Genomic DNA, 17,281 nt, shown 5'->3' on the forward strand with positions numbered 1-17,281 from the left:
TGTGTGTGTGTGTGTGTGTGTGTGTGTGTGTGTGTGTGTGTGTGTGTAAATGTTGTATGTAGTGCCTATTGAGTAAAAATCAGCAAAATCTAATAAATAATTGTTTGGTTTTTTAGAACGGAAGCAGCAAATGTGGAAAAGATAACTACAAAGCTCCTAAAAGCTGGTGCCAAGCCAGATCAAATTGGTATTATTACACCTTATGAGGGTCAACGATCTTATCTGGTACAATACATGCAGTTTAGTGGCTCCCTGCATACAAAACTCTACCAGGTATCAAATTGAAATTTAGTATTTTTATAGTGTCCCAATCCCATCCTGCCATATATTTTGCTTTTTTTAATGTGCATTTGTATCTACCAGTAGTTTTGGTTTGGGGGTTTGTTTTTTTTTTTTTGTTTTGTTATGCTTTTTGGTGTTTTTGAGGGAGAGGTCAGGGCAATTGGGGGTAAGTAACTTGCCCAAGGTCACACAGCTAGGAAGTATTAAGTGTCTGAGGCTGGATTTGAGCTCAAGTACTCCTAACTCTAGGGTTGGTGCTTTATTCACTGTGCCACCTAGCTGCTCCTTATCAGTAGTTTTTAAGTTCTTTTAAGAGCAAAGAGTTGTTTTCAGTTTCGATCTTGACATACACAGGCTAGGCCAAGCCAAAGTGGTTTATACATAGTAGGCACTTAAGAAAGGTTTCCAGGATATTGGACTGCATCTCTGTAATCTTTCTAATTACAGTGACATTGTAAAATAGGTCAAGTAAATTCAGTGAAGGGCAAATTAGAAATCTGAAGTGAAAACAAAATAAAAAAATATGATCACTAGAGAAAAGTCAAGATAGGGTAAGACTGTAGTATATCCAGCACCGAATCAAGGGAACTATGGTGAAAGGTTTTTGGACCATGAGTGCCAGAACAGAACAGAGCTCACTTCCTCTGTGAACTTGGGTGAGTCATAAAAGAATAGACTCAGTTTGGAGTCACTGTTCTGAACCTGGGTTCCAGTCCCACTTCTGATGCTTATTACTAACAGTGGACAAGTTACCAAACTTCCCTGGACCTCTGTTTCCTTGTGTAAAATAAGGGAGTTGGAACCAGATGGCTTATGAGGCCCCCGGGTCCAGACCTGTGTGGTCCCTAAGGGTCTCTGTGTCCAGTCTTCTAAAGAGATTGAGGTTTGTTACGTCAAGGGCTCAAGTAGCAGGGATAGAGTTAAGCCAGACTGGAAGAGTCCTATAACCTAGATAGAACCTTGAGGTTGTGCATACCCAGGGAAAGACTAATCGAGGCCAGGTGGCAAGAGGTCAGAGTGGGTCACAGTTTGAAAAGTTGGACCCAGAAGGAAATAGCAAAGGGGACCTGAGTAGTATAAACCAACTTTGGACCAGAGTCCATAGTCGGCAGCGTGGGATAGCAGCAAGAGTAGTTGCCTTTCTTTTAGAAGATGTGGTTGAGTTCTGACTGCCTGTCCCCAGAGATTGATGGCTCACCAAGTGAGGAACCTTTGAGGGTTTTCCTTGTTCCTGTTGTAAGCAGCAACTGTTGCAAATGAGGACTTAGGGTGCAAGAGAGATGCTCTGATGCAGAATGACTGTACGAGGTTAGCACACTCCTGTTTGCTGGGCATACACGGTTCTGGCTGTAACAGATACTGGACTGTCTTGAAAAGCATGAGGGAAATCATCAGGTCCAGTTCTCTGGCCTTAAGACCAGGGACCATGTCTTAATTAACTATCTTGATGCTTCTTAGCACAGTGCTTTACATGGTAATTGATTTATTAAAAGTGGTTAAGTAAGTCTGGAAAATAGAAATCATTGCTTAATTTCCTGTTTTATGAACTGTAGGTAGAAATGTTATCTGTATTATAATTAATAAGACCTGATCCTTGTCCTCAGCTGCCTTTTAATGAAGGGTTTATAGGTATATAGGCAATGTCAGATTATTATCTTGTCAAGTGTCGTATAAACAAGACAATATTCTATCCGTTTAGTACATTATAGGAGCTTTAATTGATAAAGATTGACAGAATATTTCCATGTTTACAGTAATTTTTTTAATTATTGAAAGGAAAAGTCGTGCTTTTAGGCAAAGCTCAACCTGCTGATGATTATATGAGTGGTTCTCTCATTTCAGGAAGTGGAAATAGCTAGTGTCGATGCATTCCAGGGAAGAGAAAAGGACTTCATCATCCTTTCCTGTGTAAGAGCCAATGAGCACCAAGGAATTGGATTTTTAAATGATCCCAGGCGTCTTAATGTGGCTCTTACCAGAGCAAGGTACAGAAAAGATTTCAGCTATGTACATCTATTTTATATGATGTGGGCTGTACTTATGGAAAATCATGGTTGCAGTGAGAAGTTTAGAACACTTGAATTCTGGGTGGCAGTTCCATATATTCAGTTAGGAAAACATCTTTCTTGTCTTGTTGTCATGTCAGGAATTCCCAGAGTATAGGCCCCTAGTTGAATTTATTTAGTCAGAGCTCACAGTATCACCACCCCCAGTCCCCTCCCAATTGCATTATTGCTTTCTAGGAAATACCACGATTATTAGTTTATTGTGGTCATTATCTGTTTCTCAGTTTTTAACTAGCTCTTACTGCAAAAGTACTTTTTATTGGCATTAGATAAAACCATGTGCACATAAACAAGCATCCTGTCTAACCTTTTAAATTGGCTATCTAGTAACAATCCCATTTACTGCTTCAGTTATTAAAGTAAAAGCTTTTTTCAGAAACCTAGCACTCTCATCCCTGAAACAGTAGGGTGCCTAAAGCCCCAAGCTTCTCTGACTCAATTGAGAGACTGGTATGTAGCTCCCTGGAGTCCCTGTGATGCAGTAAATGACACTGTGAGCCCTGGCACTTGTCACATTTTTGTGAAAGGTCCATGAGGTCAAAACTGGACACTCCCTCAAGAAGATGCTGTTTGTTGTGGCAGTGAAACCAGTTCCTTTTGCATTTGTTGATTCCTCTAGGCTTCTGGGTTTACAGTCTGTTCCATTGGGAAAATAAGCTACTTCTTAAGGACTCTGACCTTGGGATGAACCAGCAGAATAAGAGGTTGGACTAGAATATGATAGATTAGTTTGGTTGGGAAGTTCTGTCAGGACATATTGGAAAAATAGAAAATCTGAGCTGGAGTTCCTGCTGTGCCTGAGCAAATCACAAGACCTCTCTAGGTCTTGTCTGTGAAACGTAGGGAATGGGACTAGGTTTACTGAGTTTCCTTGTTGTTCTGAGCATCTGAGTGATAGAACTCAGTATGTGGAGAAATATCACTGTCTTGCCCAGAGTCTGTGTAGAGTATTCTGGGTTCTGGCCTACCTAACCCATAAAGCCTCCAGAAGAGCATCATTAGGGTGATGGGGGGGGGGGGGGGGAAGGCGCAGAAGTACTAAAGATCTGAAACAGCAGGACTGGGGGTGGTCTGAAGTTGTTGGGAGGTAGAGAGCCATGACTCCTTAGACTTGTCTCGGGGGGCACTTGCAGAGTGTAGAGCATGGAAGGAAAGGGGACTTGTAGAGGCAGGTGATGGAAGGCTTATCAACTAAGCCTTGATAGAAAGCAACATTTTCCTACCAGATCTACCCATGGGTATAATGGAGATGGTAGATTGAATCCCTCATTTAAGGACTCTAACCAAAGTCAGGATGACTTTGAATGTGTTATAGAGGAGATGTTTTTGTGTTTGGGCTGACTAGAGAGATGGTTCCTTCCAACTCTGAAATTCTGTAAAATTACTCCCCTGTTGGTTTGAATTTTAATCTGTGTATTCTAACTCTGTCTTGTGGGTATTTATGTATTGATAATAGTGCATGTGGTTTTTAAAAAGCTTTTCATGTCCCCATTTTCTACCCTAGATGATAGATTTTTTTTTTTACTATGTTTTTTAGGTATGGGGTAATTATTGTTGGCAACCCCAAAGCTCTCTCCAAGCAACCTCTTTGGAACCATCTGTTGAACTACTACAAGGAACAGAAAGTACTGGTAGAAGGACCCCTAAACAACCTCCGGGAGAGCCTTATGCAATTCAGCAAGCCTCGAAAACTCGTCAATACTATCAACCCTGTAAGCAGTTCCATATTTGATTTGAATAAAATGAGGATGGACCAAAGAAGGAAGCAGAGTTAGCAGTGCCAGTGACATATGTCCTACAATGCTCAGTGTCAAATCAGTCTTTACTGATCATTTAGAAAGTATAATATTAGAAACTCTCTGAAACTAAAGAATATTCAGGCACCTTCTTGAACAGGCAAGACTTACAAAAAGCAGGGAGAGCAGTGGTAGAAGTAGTTTTGAAGGAAAACTACAGCGTTTGCTTGTTCTTGTAGGCCCCCACTATCTGCACCCCATGCAGCTGTATCTTTCTTCCCAAACTCAGTTAAGTCTTTCAGCTTTCCTCTTCTTTATTTTGGTCATAAATGTCGGGGGCCAGGGGCGACTCTAAAGCATTCCCCTAAGTGTTCTGTGGAATTGGGGACTTTTCTTATTTATTACACTGCTGAAGTCATTTGTGGCACTTGGTAATCTTTTATATGAGTCTGTCACCTCCTTTTGACCTTAAGAAGGTTTCAAAGCAGTTTCTGAAGAATGTAATTCATGTAGAATTTAATACTAGAAAACCTTGTCCAGGACTTAAAGGCCCATTTTATAATTGTATTTTCAGCCCAACTGGAAGAGAAGAGAGACACTAGGAAGGTCCATTCCACAAGATCAAATTCTAATTGATAACAAAAAAGATTTTTTTTCTTTTCATGTTATGCCTTCAGTTACTTAACTAACCTGGCTAGCATAAATTCTTAACACCTAGTAGCCCCAACCTAAGCATGTAACACCTAGAGGAGGCTCAGTGGCAAAGGAGAGTGCTGGGTTGGAGTCAAGAAGACCTCAACAGCTCTGTCGTTTTGAGTAAGTCACATAACTGCTAGTCTGCCCTAGTTTCTTCAACTGTAAAATGGGAATAATGATGGCACCACCCTCCTGAGGTTGAGGTAGAGATCAAATGAGATAACATTTATAAAGTGCTTAGCAAACCTTATAATTCCTATATTAATACTAAATATTACTACATAATGTGCAACATTCTTTTCCCCTTCCCCCCACTATTCTATTTCTAGGGAGCCCGATTTATGACTACTGCCATGTATGATGCACGTGAAGCTATTATCCCAGGATCTGTCTATGATCGGAGCAGTCAAGGTAAGGAGAACAGTCATAGCCCTGCTTTCCCTGGTGCTCTCTTATTGTTCTCCTTCCTTTTATAGCCAGCTTCTCTAGGATGTGATCTTCCTACTGCCTCCATTTTTCTCTGTTCAAGCTTTTCATCCTCATCCGCTGTCTGTGTCTTCTCTTAGAGGTCTCAGATTACCTTTTTATTGTCAAATTTAGGGGGCTTTTGTCCCTTTCTTTTCTCTTGGAACTTTCTTGTATTTGATACTATTGGATATTTTTACCTGTTTATGCCTCAGTTTCCTTTTGTTTCCCTTCTTTTCTCTACCCACTGATTGTTACTGTTGCTTGTGTTTTGGACCCTCTCTTCTCTACAAGGTTAACTAGATGGCTCCATCTGGTGACTCCTTATGAGTCTCCACTCACTCTCTCTAGTCCTGTTTTCTTTGACTTTTGTGGAAAGGAGAAGGGAATCAGACTTTTGAATTGGTGCCTCGAGAGTCATTTAGTCCAACACCTGCCTGAATCCATTCTAAAACATTCCAGCAAGTCAGGTGGTCATCCCACCTTAGTTTGAATATCCCCTAGTGATTAGAATGTAACTATCTCATTAAGTGCAGCTTAAGCCATTATTAGGTCACTCCTAATGTTAGGAAACACTTCATTGAAATCAAGGCAAAATCTGCCTTCCCAGTCATTTTTTCCATTGGTGGAAGAGAGTTTCATTGTTTTAAATATATTTAATGGTGACAAACTGTCATCCTCAGAGAATAGATTTGACTTTTGGAAACATTCTGAAATCATTTGGATTTGAGCCTGGTGGATATATATTTTTCTAGTGAAGAACTAGATAGGATTATAAAGTAATGAGGCTGATTTTCTTTCTTTTTTTGTTTGTTTCTTTGGGGGGGGGGCAATTGGAGTTAGGTGACTTGCCCAAGGTCACATGGCTATTTTTTTGTGTTAAGTGTCTGAGGCCAAATCTGAACCCAAGTCCTCCTGACCCAGGGCCAGTGCGCCACCTAGCTGCCCCAAGGCTGATTTTCTTGTGTGACTTGTTAGATTGTCTTAAAAAATAGCAATTCTGAAGGAGGAAGAGTTCAAGAAATGTTTTTAGCAAAGGCTTATTGGACGTAATATGCAGTTGCAAAAAATTACTCCTGGACCTCAGTCTTCCCATCTATAAAATGAAGGAAGCCCCTCTCAATCTTGATACAGTGCCAGTTAGAGGTGACTGGAATGTTTTCTCTTTAAATCAGTCTTGTCACTTTCAAATTCCTACTCTGTGCCTGTTTAGTTACTTAAAAGAAGCTTTCCAAACAGTTCTTTACTTTTCAGCTCATTTAGTCTGTGTACCCTCTATTTTGTTCTGTTGGCCTAGAGCTTTGTTTCACTCCCTGGAAAACTTTCTTGAAGTTTATTCTCCTGGGATGTGAAGATTGTCTGTTGCCATGAATAAAAGCCTCAGGCTTGCCAACTGCACTTTTTATCCAGCAGCATTATCTACTGTGTGTCAGCTGTATTTTTATGTAGGTAAACAACCTAACTCAGGTGTTAACTTTCTAGGACGTCCATCGAACATGTATTTTCAAACTCATGATCAGATTGGGATGATTAGCACTGGACCCAGTCATGTCACTGCTATGAACATTCCTATTCCTTTCAACCTTGTGATGCCACCGATGCCGCCACCAGGCTATTTTGGCCAAGCCAATGGACCAGCTGCAGGTATTTCTCACTTAAGATCTCCTTGGAAATAATCCTATGTAGGTCCTTGCCACTCTTGCCTGGCCACAGTCTGGCAGGAGGAGTGGAGGTTTGACTTATTATTGTTGTCTTTTGTTCTTTTTTTTTTTTCTTTTTGGAGGGCAATTGAGGTTAAGTAACTTGCCCAAAGTCACACAACTAGTAAGTTTGTCAAGTGTCTGAGGCCAGATTTGAACTAAAGTCTTCCTGACTCCAGGGCTCAATTCACTTGGGCCTGCCCCAAAAGCTAACCCAAATAGGTTTTTTTTGTTTGTTTGTTTTGCTTTTTGGAAGGCAATTGGGGTTAAGTGATTTGCCCAAGGTCACATGGCTAGTTTTTGTGTTAAGTGTCTGAGGACGACGGATTTGAACTCAGGTCCTCTTGACTCCAGGGCCGGTGCTCAATTCACTGCACCACCTAGCCGCCCCATATATATATATATATATAGGAGGGCAATTGGGGTTAAGTGACTTGCCCAAAGTCACATGGCTAATAAGAAACTTTTTTTTTTTTTTGGAAGCACCCACTTTTGAAAAGGGACAGGATCAAAGTAGAGAATAGAACAAGTAGGGGTGGGATAGGATGGGGGGAAAATATAGTCAAGTCTTTCACAATATATCCACTATGGAAATGTTTGGCTTAGCTGCACATGTACAACTTATATTGAATTGCTTATCTTCCCAGTAAGGGTGGGTGACGGGAGGAAGGGAAAGAATCTGAAATTCAAAGATTTTATATATATATTTAAATATTTGATTTTAAAACTTGTGTGTGTGTATATACACTATCATTACTATTATTTTACATGTAACTGGGAAATAAGATATACAGGCACTGGGGCATAGATAGAGAGAGATCCACCGTGCCCTACTGGAAAGTCGGAGGAGGGATGGGGGAAGATATGGGTGAGAGCAGATTGGAGGAGTGGATATTCAGTGGGATTGCTATTTTGGGGTGGTGGGTAGGGGGAAAATGGGGAGAAAATTTGTAACTCAAAATCTTGTGGAAATGAATGATGTAAACTAAAAAGTAAAAGAGGAAATAAAAAATATATAAAAAAGTATACTATGCTGATCTAAAAAACTTTTTTGGAGGGCAGTTGAGGTTAAGTGACTTACACGAGGTCACGTGGCTAGTAAGTGTTAAGTGTTGGAGGCCTGATTTGAACTCAGGTCCTCCTGACTCCGGGGTTAAGTGACTTGCCCAAGGTCACACAGCTAGTTTCTGTGTTGTGTCTGAGGCCAGATCCAAACCCAAGTTCTCCTGACACCAGGGCCGTTGCTCTATTCACTGTGCCACCTAGCCGCCCATGTCATTTGTTTTAGAAGACCATGACATCAGGAAGATGATGGTGTGACTTGAAAGTGAATTAGATTTAAGTGAGGGAGGGAGGGCTATGCTGAGTCACCAGCTTCACATTTCTCTTCCAGAGCCATCTGGGTCCATGGGCAAGATATAGATTAGGAGGACTAGAGATTGCCCCTCAGAGGTTGACTTAGTTCACTTGTATATATCCTACATTGGATTTTAGAGTCAGGACTTGGTTTGAATCCTGCCTGACTGTGCCAGTTAAGCTTTTATGACCCTGGGCTGTCCCTTCCCTTCTCTGGGTTTTGGTTTTCTCCTTTGTAAAATGAACATTTTGACTATGGCCTCAAAGGTTCCTCCTAGCCCCAAATTCTAATAAATCATTTTCAAATAATGAGAGTATTAATGATTAAAATAAAAATGGGATGATTTCTTTCTAGGCCGTGGGACACCAAAAGGGAAGACTGGTCGTGGGGGACGCCAAAAAAATCGCTTTGGGATTCCTGGAACTAGCCAGTCGAATCTTCCAAATAGTCAGGCCAGTCAAGACGTGGTATCTCAGCCCTTCTCCCAGGGTCCCTTGACTCAGGGTTATATTTCCATGAGTCAGCCATCACAGATGAGCCAGCCAGGGCTCTCCCAACCAGAATTATCCCAGGTAAGTGAGAATCCCACTCAACTTAGATGACTAAAAGTAGCTTTGTTCAACTTGTCCTTTATCCAAGGGAGTGAGGGTGATAGGTGGTAGGTTCTAGAAGCAGAAAGGAGGGAACCAGGTTACAGGTGGTTATTCTTTCTGGCTGTGACCTTCCCTGAAGATCCTTTCACCCTGGGGTTATTAGAACCTAGTTCATCTCTAAAAATTGGATTTTAGCCATCCAAGAGAGAAATTGAAGGGAGTGTTGAGAAAGTTTAATCAAGATGGGAAGGAAGGAGCCTATTCTTTGTGAGGTGGAGGGGTCTCCAGATTGCCAAATGTGGTCGTAATGCTAGATTTTTAAAACCTACCATCATTTCTCTTTCTCAGGACAGTTACCTTGGTGATGAGTTTAAATCGCAGATTGATGTGGCTCTGTCACAAGACTCTACATACCAAGGAGAACGGGCATACCAACACGGTGGAGTGACAGGGCTGTCACAGTATTAGAGTGTAAGGCGGGCGCCAGTGGGGAGGAAGCGGTGTGGGTTCTTCTGGGTGCTTGAAGGAGCTGTGTGCTTTTTGGCTTTGAATTTGCTCTGTTGTCTCATGGGAATCTTCTCATGGTAGTCAGGCCTGAGCCAACTTTAACAAAGTCACCAAGCTAGTTAGGGCTAGGGCTCCAGCCACGTCTCGTCCTCAGCCTCTTCCTCCTTAAGTCTCTGTTCTTGAGACAGTATCCCCTAGTAGGCTCCAGGGGCAGGGTGCTAGGAGTCAGGTACATGCCTCACAGAAAGAAGCCAATGAGGAAAATACTTATGCTTTCCTCACAACACCCACCGAGGCCATATACACATAAGCTGCTTTTAGTACTTACTGTTAGCCAGTGCCTTTTAACAAACTTGAAGTTACTGTTAACTGAATTTGCTCATGAAGTTATCATTCTGGGTCTTTTTATTGGTATAAATGCCTTTAGGGAGGGAAAACTGCAGATAAGGAAAATTTCAAAACGAGGATCCCCCCCATATTTTCGTTTTGAGTACCAAATTAGAGCTTGTTAAAATGAATCATCCGTATTACTTTATACCCATAATTAGAAGGTGGGTCTCACCCCTCTCTCCCCCCCCCCCCCCCGTGACTCTTTTCTTTCTTTGTTTTTCATTTGTTTGTTTTTGGAGGGGGGAAGGCAGGGCAATTGGGGTTAAATGACTTGCCCAAGGTCACATGGCTAGTTTTAGTGTCAAGTGTTTAAGGCCAAATTTGAACTCAGGTCCTCCTGACTCCAGGACCAGTACTCTATTTACTCTGACACCTAGCCGCCCCCCCTTTTAGTGACTCATAAAGCCAGACTTAAATTTTGAGTGAATTTACCTAGTAGGGTCCCATTTATGAAGCACTGTTCCTTCATGGCAGCTTTAGGGTCTGGAAGGTGCCAAATTTAATTGATTTACATACCATCTCACAACTAGGAAGTGTCAAGACCAAAACTTGAACCGAGATCTGTTGAATCAGAGTCCAGTGCCCTTCTGATTGTACTGGGCTGGTCTCTGGAATCAGAGCATAGAGAAGCCACTACTTCTCTGGGGGGTTTTCAGATCTGATGAAAATTGCTGTCTAAATCTGATCTTAAAGAATCTTGTCCTGACTCTGACTCTTCTCACTTTCTCCCTCTCCTAGGTCAAGAAAGAAGAGCTAAGCTTATGTGGAGCTTAGTCCATCAGCATCTTATTCTGGGTAATAAAAAATAAAATAAAATGGATACCTGTTTTCCACTGCTAAAACTGAAGCATCACTGTGTGAGAGCAACAGGGGAGAGAGAAGAGAGAGAGAAACCAACCAATGGGGAGACAAGAGAGGAAGGAGCAAGAGAGAAAGAGAGAGAGAAAGAGAGACCACTGCTAGCACACTGAGACGAGGAGAATGGCCGAAGAGGAGAGAGAAGCAGAGCACTGGCTGCACCGAAATGGGAAGGCGGGACTGTCTCAGCATCCCCCGGCCCGCCAGACTGCTCCCCCCGAAGCTCGCCCTGACCGAATGAATGGTCAGCTGAGTCCCTGCTCCCCCAGCCCAATCAGCTAAGAGAGAAGGGCCTTCAGCAAGGCTCACTTCATTCCATACTCTGGTTTGTGAACAGGGCAGCACCGTTCAGAGCAGGAGGGATGGCAAACCCTCATCTCAGAGTTATTTTTTTTAAGGGGACTATGTTTTAGCAGAAAAAACTGTTCACATTTTAGCAGCAGAGACAAGATTCCTTCTTACAGTTGGCAGAACCCGCCACATTGGGCAGCAGCAGATGGCCAGAGCTCCACTCTGAGATGCAGGGTTTGTTGTTCACACTGGCTCTGAAACCTCAGTGTCATCATGTTGCCTGTGTTCTGAAAGGGTTTTTCATTTAAAAGAAAAATTTTTGGTTTGTTTTTGAGAGATTCTTTCAAAGGAGCACTGTTTTGTGTTTTTTTTTTTTAAGTTTGTCTCTGAAATCTTAGCGGTGGACCTGGGAGATAAAAGAAGCTTACCAGAAAATTTTTAAAAATCTAAATTAGAATCACCAACTTTGAAGAGAACTTTCAGAGAATTTTAAAGTTTCCTCATTCAGCCTCTTCTTCCTACAAGGGATCACAGTCAGTGAGGGAAACAGGGCCCAGGCCCTGATTCCCCATGAGGTCCAGCCTGAGGAGGCTTTCACATTTTTCTCTATGCTTTTCATAGGCTATGTCTGGACTCTACTCTGTGAAAACTAGCCTTTCTGTAAGATGAACCGTGCGCTTAACAAGGGGATGGGGCTCCAGGCCACGGTGGCCCTGGAAGAGAAGATGCTAGGCTGCCTGCCCTGTTCACTCCTACTGAGGAAGGGGAAAAGTAGGGGCTCTTGGGGATTATATTGGTTTTGAAGTAAAGACTCAAAGACATTACTGAAGTGGGCTGAAAAAGGAAAGGAATCGTTATGGGCAAACAGGCAGTTGTTGGAAGGTGGCCTTTTAAATAGCTGGTGGCTTCTTTGGTGACTTTCTACTTTCCAAAGGTAGCTGGAGGAGTCCTTAAAAACACAAACCAACCACAAACAAGGCCCAAGAAAGAAACCCTGGAGACCGACCCCTCCAGGTGGGGAACATCCAATACAGCATCCTCATGTTTCGGAGGTGACATGTCAGAGAGCACACTTAAAATGACCCAGCCAGTCTTTCTAAGCTCTGCCCAGCTCATAGGGCCACTCCAAACAGGACTGCTGGGGCCATCACTTGGCTTGGCAGCCTTTTTAGAAACACTGAGTGCCGGGAACATTCAACTTCTTGTTCTCCTGTTCTGTCAAACTCTCTAAATTTGGAAGAAGTCTACCTCCTAATTGGCAAGGGTCGGCGAGTGTGACTTAACTAAATGTAGATAATTTTTTTTAAACCTTCCAGAATTAAGTTAGCTTTATGATCAAGGGGCATGAAGGGTTTCTGGCCTGAAAGATGGGGGCAAATTATTTCACTTATCATTTAGAGAACTTCTAAATTGGCCCCTCCTGCCAGTAATACTAAAATGCTATAAACTGCATTAGGTTTTATGTTTTTGTTTTTGTTTTCGATAAAAGTCATCCCCCTCTGGTTTCTGTCCTTAAGATTTTCTAGCCGACCACTTAAGCAAATTTGCCTTCATCTGTAGTTTGCCAAGACTTTTTCCCCTCCCATTTCCTTTCAGAGATCAGTGATCAAGTGTCATTAGATTTCCACCCCAAACCCCATTCTGGACAACAGTGCTGGTGACCTGAGACCCAGGGCACCAGGAAACAGCACCATTTTGGTTTTGTCCCAAAGCTTACACAGATGGCAAAAAAACCCTACCACCACTAAACCCATCTCCCTCCCACCCTGTCCACCCAGAACCCTCTTACCCCCATACAACTCTTTAAAAAAGCAAATCGGCCATTCTAACCTAAAAAGAAAAAAAGCCTCCAGAGTTTAGACTTCTGAAATGTACAGATAACAGGTACACACGGGCCACCTTCCTTCCTGTGAGATGGACTCTTTATTTATTAACATTGCCTAAAGGCTTTTAAATTTTTTTTCTTCCTTCTGGGTAGACTGCATAGTGCATAGAGTTTTGAAATAGGTTTTAAACTGTAACCCTTTCTGCAATGCAATCCATTGGGTAATGTCCCCCACCCCCCTCCTTATTTCACTGGTTGGAATGCTTTTTGCCTCTGCTCTGTGGCTTTTTTTTCTTTTCTTTTTTTTCTTTGTAGCGAGTTACTCTGAGTTTTATAAATCCATGAACATCGGTGTCAGCACGGTGTCATTTTGATTTTTGGTCAGTTTGTTTTAAGCTGTTTGCCATCAATAAAATATTAATAAAACACTCTTGCATTCATACTTGGAGCTAGAATTCATTGTAGAGGGAAGTAGTCAGCAAAGCTCCCAGTACCCAAGGACCACTTGACCTATTTAGGGCTCGCTCACAGGAAGGTAAGACAGTTGTCCCAGGCAGAGGGATTTGTCCCCAGCATACACCCCTTAAATGAGTCCCTGAGTTTTTGAGCATGTTAATTGCCCAGGGCTCTTTCCTACCCCTGCAATCAGCCTTTCTGCAGTGACCATTTGAGGCTGTTGGAAAGGATTCAGGGAGATCAGGAGATGTAGGTTTTACTCTATTCTCATGCTGATGACCTGTGTGACTACACAAAATTTTCTTTCTCTGGACCTCAGCAAAACCAGCTGCACTCTTAAGATCATTTCAGTGCTAAGCACTGAGCAGAAGGTTCCAAGCTTGATTCCCCTCCCTCTAGGTTCAAAGGAAGTGTTTGTCTCCCTGCCAGGAATCTGGTTCTTTTGAAAATTGGGCTTAGATTTCCTGTGAATGCCTCCTGAGATGAATGGTAAGGGGAGGCAGGAAATGTGGGCTTTGTTGTGGCCCAACTTCGCAGACCCGTTCTTCCATCTTTTACCACTCTCAGCCATATCTATGCCCAGATCCTTTTATCTCATTCTGAGAACAGTTGGAGACCATTTCTGACCAGAAGGGGGAGCACATTAGAAAGAGAAGGGGAAGAGAGGCTCGGGTTCTTTTTCTCCTTCGCGTCTGTGGGAGCAAGCAGAACTTGCCCAATGTTACCCCATCAATCTAGTCCAGTGGGCTGTCCTAAAAATGTGTAGCTGACTTGACTGAAGGTAGGAGCAGTTGCTATTTGAGTCCTTAAATTATCACCCACGGGGATTATTTTTCCCCTTTTTTAAAAAAACGGGTTTTCAGAGCAGACTAGAGACAGATCTGAGCCATTCAATTAAGTTTGTCCCCATGTTGAGTTAATCACAGGCCTTAAAACATTGGATAAACCTGTTGCCCTCAGTAGAATCAACAAGCACAAGGTCTTAGGACTTGACTGGTATACTGGGAACTTTGATGTATTACTAGATAACTGAGTGGTCCAGGGTGTTGTGATTGTGTCAGAATGCTGGTGGTCTGGCTTTTGAGTCCAATTCTCTAGCCTCTGCAGGCTGTCTCTTGCCCTTAAGGAAAAAAAGCCTATTGAAAATTAAATAATTCTAATAAGACCAAGTAGAATAAAGGTGTTAGTTGAGTCTGGGACAGGGAAACTGCAATCTTGGTCTGCTGTCTAGCCCAGGTGCTAAGGAACTCAGCTTGGCAGGCATTTGAGATTATTTGTGTGGCTTTGGACAAGTGAGGGGAGGGGACTGGAAGACTTATAAGGGCCATTCCAGCTCTTCAAATATAAGTTAACACCCACCCTGCCTAGCCTGCAGGAGTGGGGGGGTGGGGGCAAATATTGATTCTTCTCCGCCCTCAGGTTTCCCAGGGCCTCCCACCTGGCCTCAGAAGACTTTTCCCCAGGGGGCTTCCGAGAACAAGAACACCCAGGGGGGCAGCAGGGAGAGTTGAACACGAAAAGAGGTGGCCAGTATTGCACTCCACAGGCCTGGCTATACTATCCTGCCACCTGGAGGCAGGTCACTCTTGAGAACCCTAAAGGACCTTTGGCTTTGTGGACTGGAAGGCTCAATTCTCCAAAAAGTCTTCAGGCTAAACCAAACCAAAACAAACCCAGCAGTTTTATTAGTCAGGTTTTAAGGATACACAAAGCGGTAAGGCCCACACCGGTTCCCTTCTGGGGGGGGGATCCCCTCTGGCAGGAAGGGCTCCCATCATCGGCAGCCACACTCGTCAACCACCATGTCCTCATAATGCCGAAGAACCACGTTGTCACTGTTGTCATAGAAGAGCACAGAGATGGGTGAGAGCTTCACTGGGACACAGCAGGGTGGGGGTGTTGTGGCTGGAGCCACCGAGTGCATCAGGGACTGCATGACGGCATGGTTCAAACTGGAGATCTTGGTGGCAGTGGGGAAAAAGCAGTGCCCTTGGCAGTAGTTGGCCATGAAGCCTCGGGGGGCAATGATCCAATTGTGCCAGCCCACTTCCCGGAAGTTGATGTAGAGCTGTCGAGCCTTACAAGGAGGGTCGGGGCTGTCCAGAGGGGCCAGGTAAGCTGCCCGGCGCTTCCTGGAGGTGGGCTGGCATAGCTGTGGGTCAAGGGTCACCACCAGCAGGGAGGCCTCTAGAGAATGCCCCAGTTTGGTACACGTGCCTTGAGGCAGGTCACTGTCTCTACCAGGCAACAGCTCCAACACCAGACTCAGGTTCTGGGGGAAGGTGGAATTCCCCAATCCACCCAAGGCCAGCATGTCAAAGTAGAGGGGATCATGCAACCTGGGCACTGTCTGGCTCAGCAGGACTTCTCGATGGTGCCAGTGCAGGGGCTGACCCCACAGCCGAGGGCCCTGGGCATAGGACAGGCTCAACTCCCAGTCTTGGGCAGGGGCAAGGTCTCCAGGGGCACCAAAGTTCAATTCCAGGCGGACTAGGGTCAGCTGCTCCTTAGGGTTTAGGAACGAAAGATTGAAGAAAAGGGGCTTCTCCAGGCACAGGGAACCCAAGGCTGGCTCTGGTGGGGCAGAGGCACCTATGGGCCAAAGTTGAGGTGAGGCTGGGGACAACTCCACAGAGCTCCCCTCACCCTTGCCACCTCCCCATCCTCAGAAGCTGGCCCCATTCGGAGACCTTCCATAAACTTACTGGAGTTGTGAGAAGTGGGTTTAGCTTCTTGACCCATCACTTACTAGCCCTGTACCCTGGGATCTGAGAAGAGCCTATTATTATGCATGGCCCCAAAGGTCAGAAATAGTCTCAAAGGCTCAAGTTACAAGGAAGCAACCTTCTGTATGGGGCAGCGGCCCAGCAGTGAACATGAAAATAGGTCACAAAGCCCTGGATTCAAGCTGTGCCTGGGCCACTTACAAGGTGAATTGCTTCCTGGCTCCCTCTCTTCCTTGCAGAGAAGGAAGAGAGAATCTTTGCCTGGGAAGGAGTGACAGCAGATGCTGACCCAAACACAAGCTCTCCTTGGGATCCTGGCTCCCCAGATGGAAAGGAAAGGGCTGGAAGAGCGGGCCTGGGAGGGGGGGGGGGGGGGAGGGGGGGGGGGGGGGGGGGGGGGGGGCCTTCAGTGCTCTGAATAGGGAAGGGGAGTGAAGCCCGCCCAGCACAGATCGAGTACCTCTCCCTCTAATAGATGAGGGAATTGAGGAAGCCCAGGCTAGGGGCTGGCCTTCCTAATCCCAACTCTCTGATCCGGGCGTCCTTCCCCTCCCAGACCTTGCCTAGGGTGGCGCAAGTGGACACATCCCGCATTCCCCCTAATTTACCGCCATCGAGGACGTGCCGCACGATGTTCCCGGGGACGCCCAGCTCCTCCACGTGGCAGGGCAGGGGCTGGGGCTCCTGGGGCATTTCTGGCCCTGCGCTCTCAGACCCTTGGGTTTCTGTGGCCTCTGGGCCCCTTCGGAAGAGCCGCCACATGACTGAAGGGACGGGACGGGTGGGAGGGGGCCCCGGGGGCGGACTCAGTCCCAGGGTCTGGAGCAGGGCACTGGCTTGGGGTGAAAGGGTCCAGGGCTGGGGCTGGGTCAGAGCAGGTTGGGGCAGGGGCAGGAGAAGGGGAAGGAGCAGGAGCCAGGGCAGAAGGTGCAGACACATCTTCCTCGACGCCACAGCCATAGGATGGAGGTCTGCCGCCGTCCAAGCAGTCTGAGCTCCCGCTCTCGGCTGCGGCTGCCTTATAGCCTGGGGCATCCCCAGGGGCTGTCGGCACCCCGGGGCCAAGGCAGGAGGGGCTTGGCTCACCATTGGACAAGGAGGTGTGAGAGCGCCTCTCCCCTTAACCCTTTCGTGCCCAGAAAAAGGAAGGGGGGCAGATTTGCTCCCAGGGCTGGAGGGAGGGGGCGGGAAAAGGTCACCATCTCTTTGCTCCCACTCCCACACTCCAGGGGACCTTCCTGCCCTCAAAGCCGCCAGCGGATGCTGCCTCATGAATTCCCGGAGGTGGGGTTAAGGGGGGATGGGGGGAGAATCTCCCCTCCCCTTCAATTGG

The 17,281-nt window shown here is 45.1% G+C and overlaps 2 protein-coding genes across 2 annotated transcripts in view; one reads left to right on the forward strand and one right to left on the reverse strand.

The window, feature by feature from the left end:
* The window catches only part of UPF1 (UPF1 RNA helicase and ATPase), a 60,493-nt gene extending 47,285 nt beyond the window's left edge, over positions 1-13,208 (forward strand). Inside the window, exons 17-24 of the mRNA XM_069067584.1 lie at positions 117-273; positions 2,125-2,267; positions 3,886-4,060; positions 5,110-5,191; positions 6,728-6,889; positions 8,657-8,874; positions 9,244-9,366; positions 10,531-13,208. Of these exons, the coding sequence (XP_068923685.1) occupies positions 117-273; positions 2,125-2,267; positions 3,886-4,060; positions 5,110-5,191; positions 6,728-6,889; positions 8,657-8,874; positions 9,244-9,363 (1,057 nt within the window). The 3' untranslated portion in view covers positions 9,364-9,366; positions 10,531-13,208. The remainder of the gene's footprint in view (positions 1-116; positions 274-2,124; positions 2,268-3,885; positions 4,061-5,109; positions 5,192-6,727; positions 6,890-8,656; positions 8,875-9,243; positions 9,367-10,530) is intronic.
* A 1,672-nt stretch (positions 13,209-14,880) lies between these two features.
* GDF1 (growth differentiation factor 1) lies at positions 14,881-17,220 on the reverse strand. The gene is made up of 2 exons (XM_069067700.1): positions 16,557-17,220; positions 14,881-15,814 (listed from the first exon to the last, which is right to left on the reverse strand). Exons 1-2 carry the CDS (start codon positions 17,218-17,220, stop codon positions 14,997-14,999), a joined length of 1,482 nt encoding a protein of 493 aa, XP_068923801.1. The 3' UTR covers positions 14,881-14,996.
* Between the last annotated feature and the right edge of the window lie 61 nt (positions 17,221-17,281).

Source organism: Petaurus breviceps, unplaced genomic scaffold (genome assembly GCF_028583685.1).
Source record: "Petaurus breviceps papuanus isolate PSGF00001 unplaced genomic scaffold, PetGlider_PUasm1.0 108, whole genome shotgun sequence".
NCBI lineage: Eukaryota > Metazoa > Chordata > Mammalia > Diprotodontia > Petauridae > Petaurus > Petaurus breviceps.

Excerpts from the sequence above, each read along its gene's own strand:
- GDF1 (XM_069067700.1), bottom strand. The coding sequence starts at position 17,220 with ATGAGGCAGCATCCGCTGGCGGCTTTGAGGGCAGGAAGGTCCCCTGGA. Across the intron at positions 15,815-16,556 it reads GCGGCACGTCCTCGATGGCG|GTGCCTCTGCCCCACCAGAG; the intron begins GTAAATTAGGGG and ends TTTGGCCCATAG.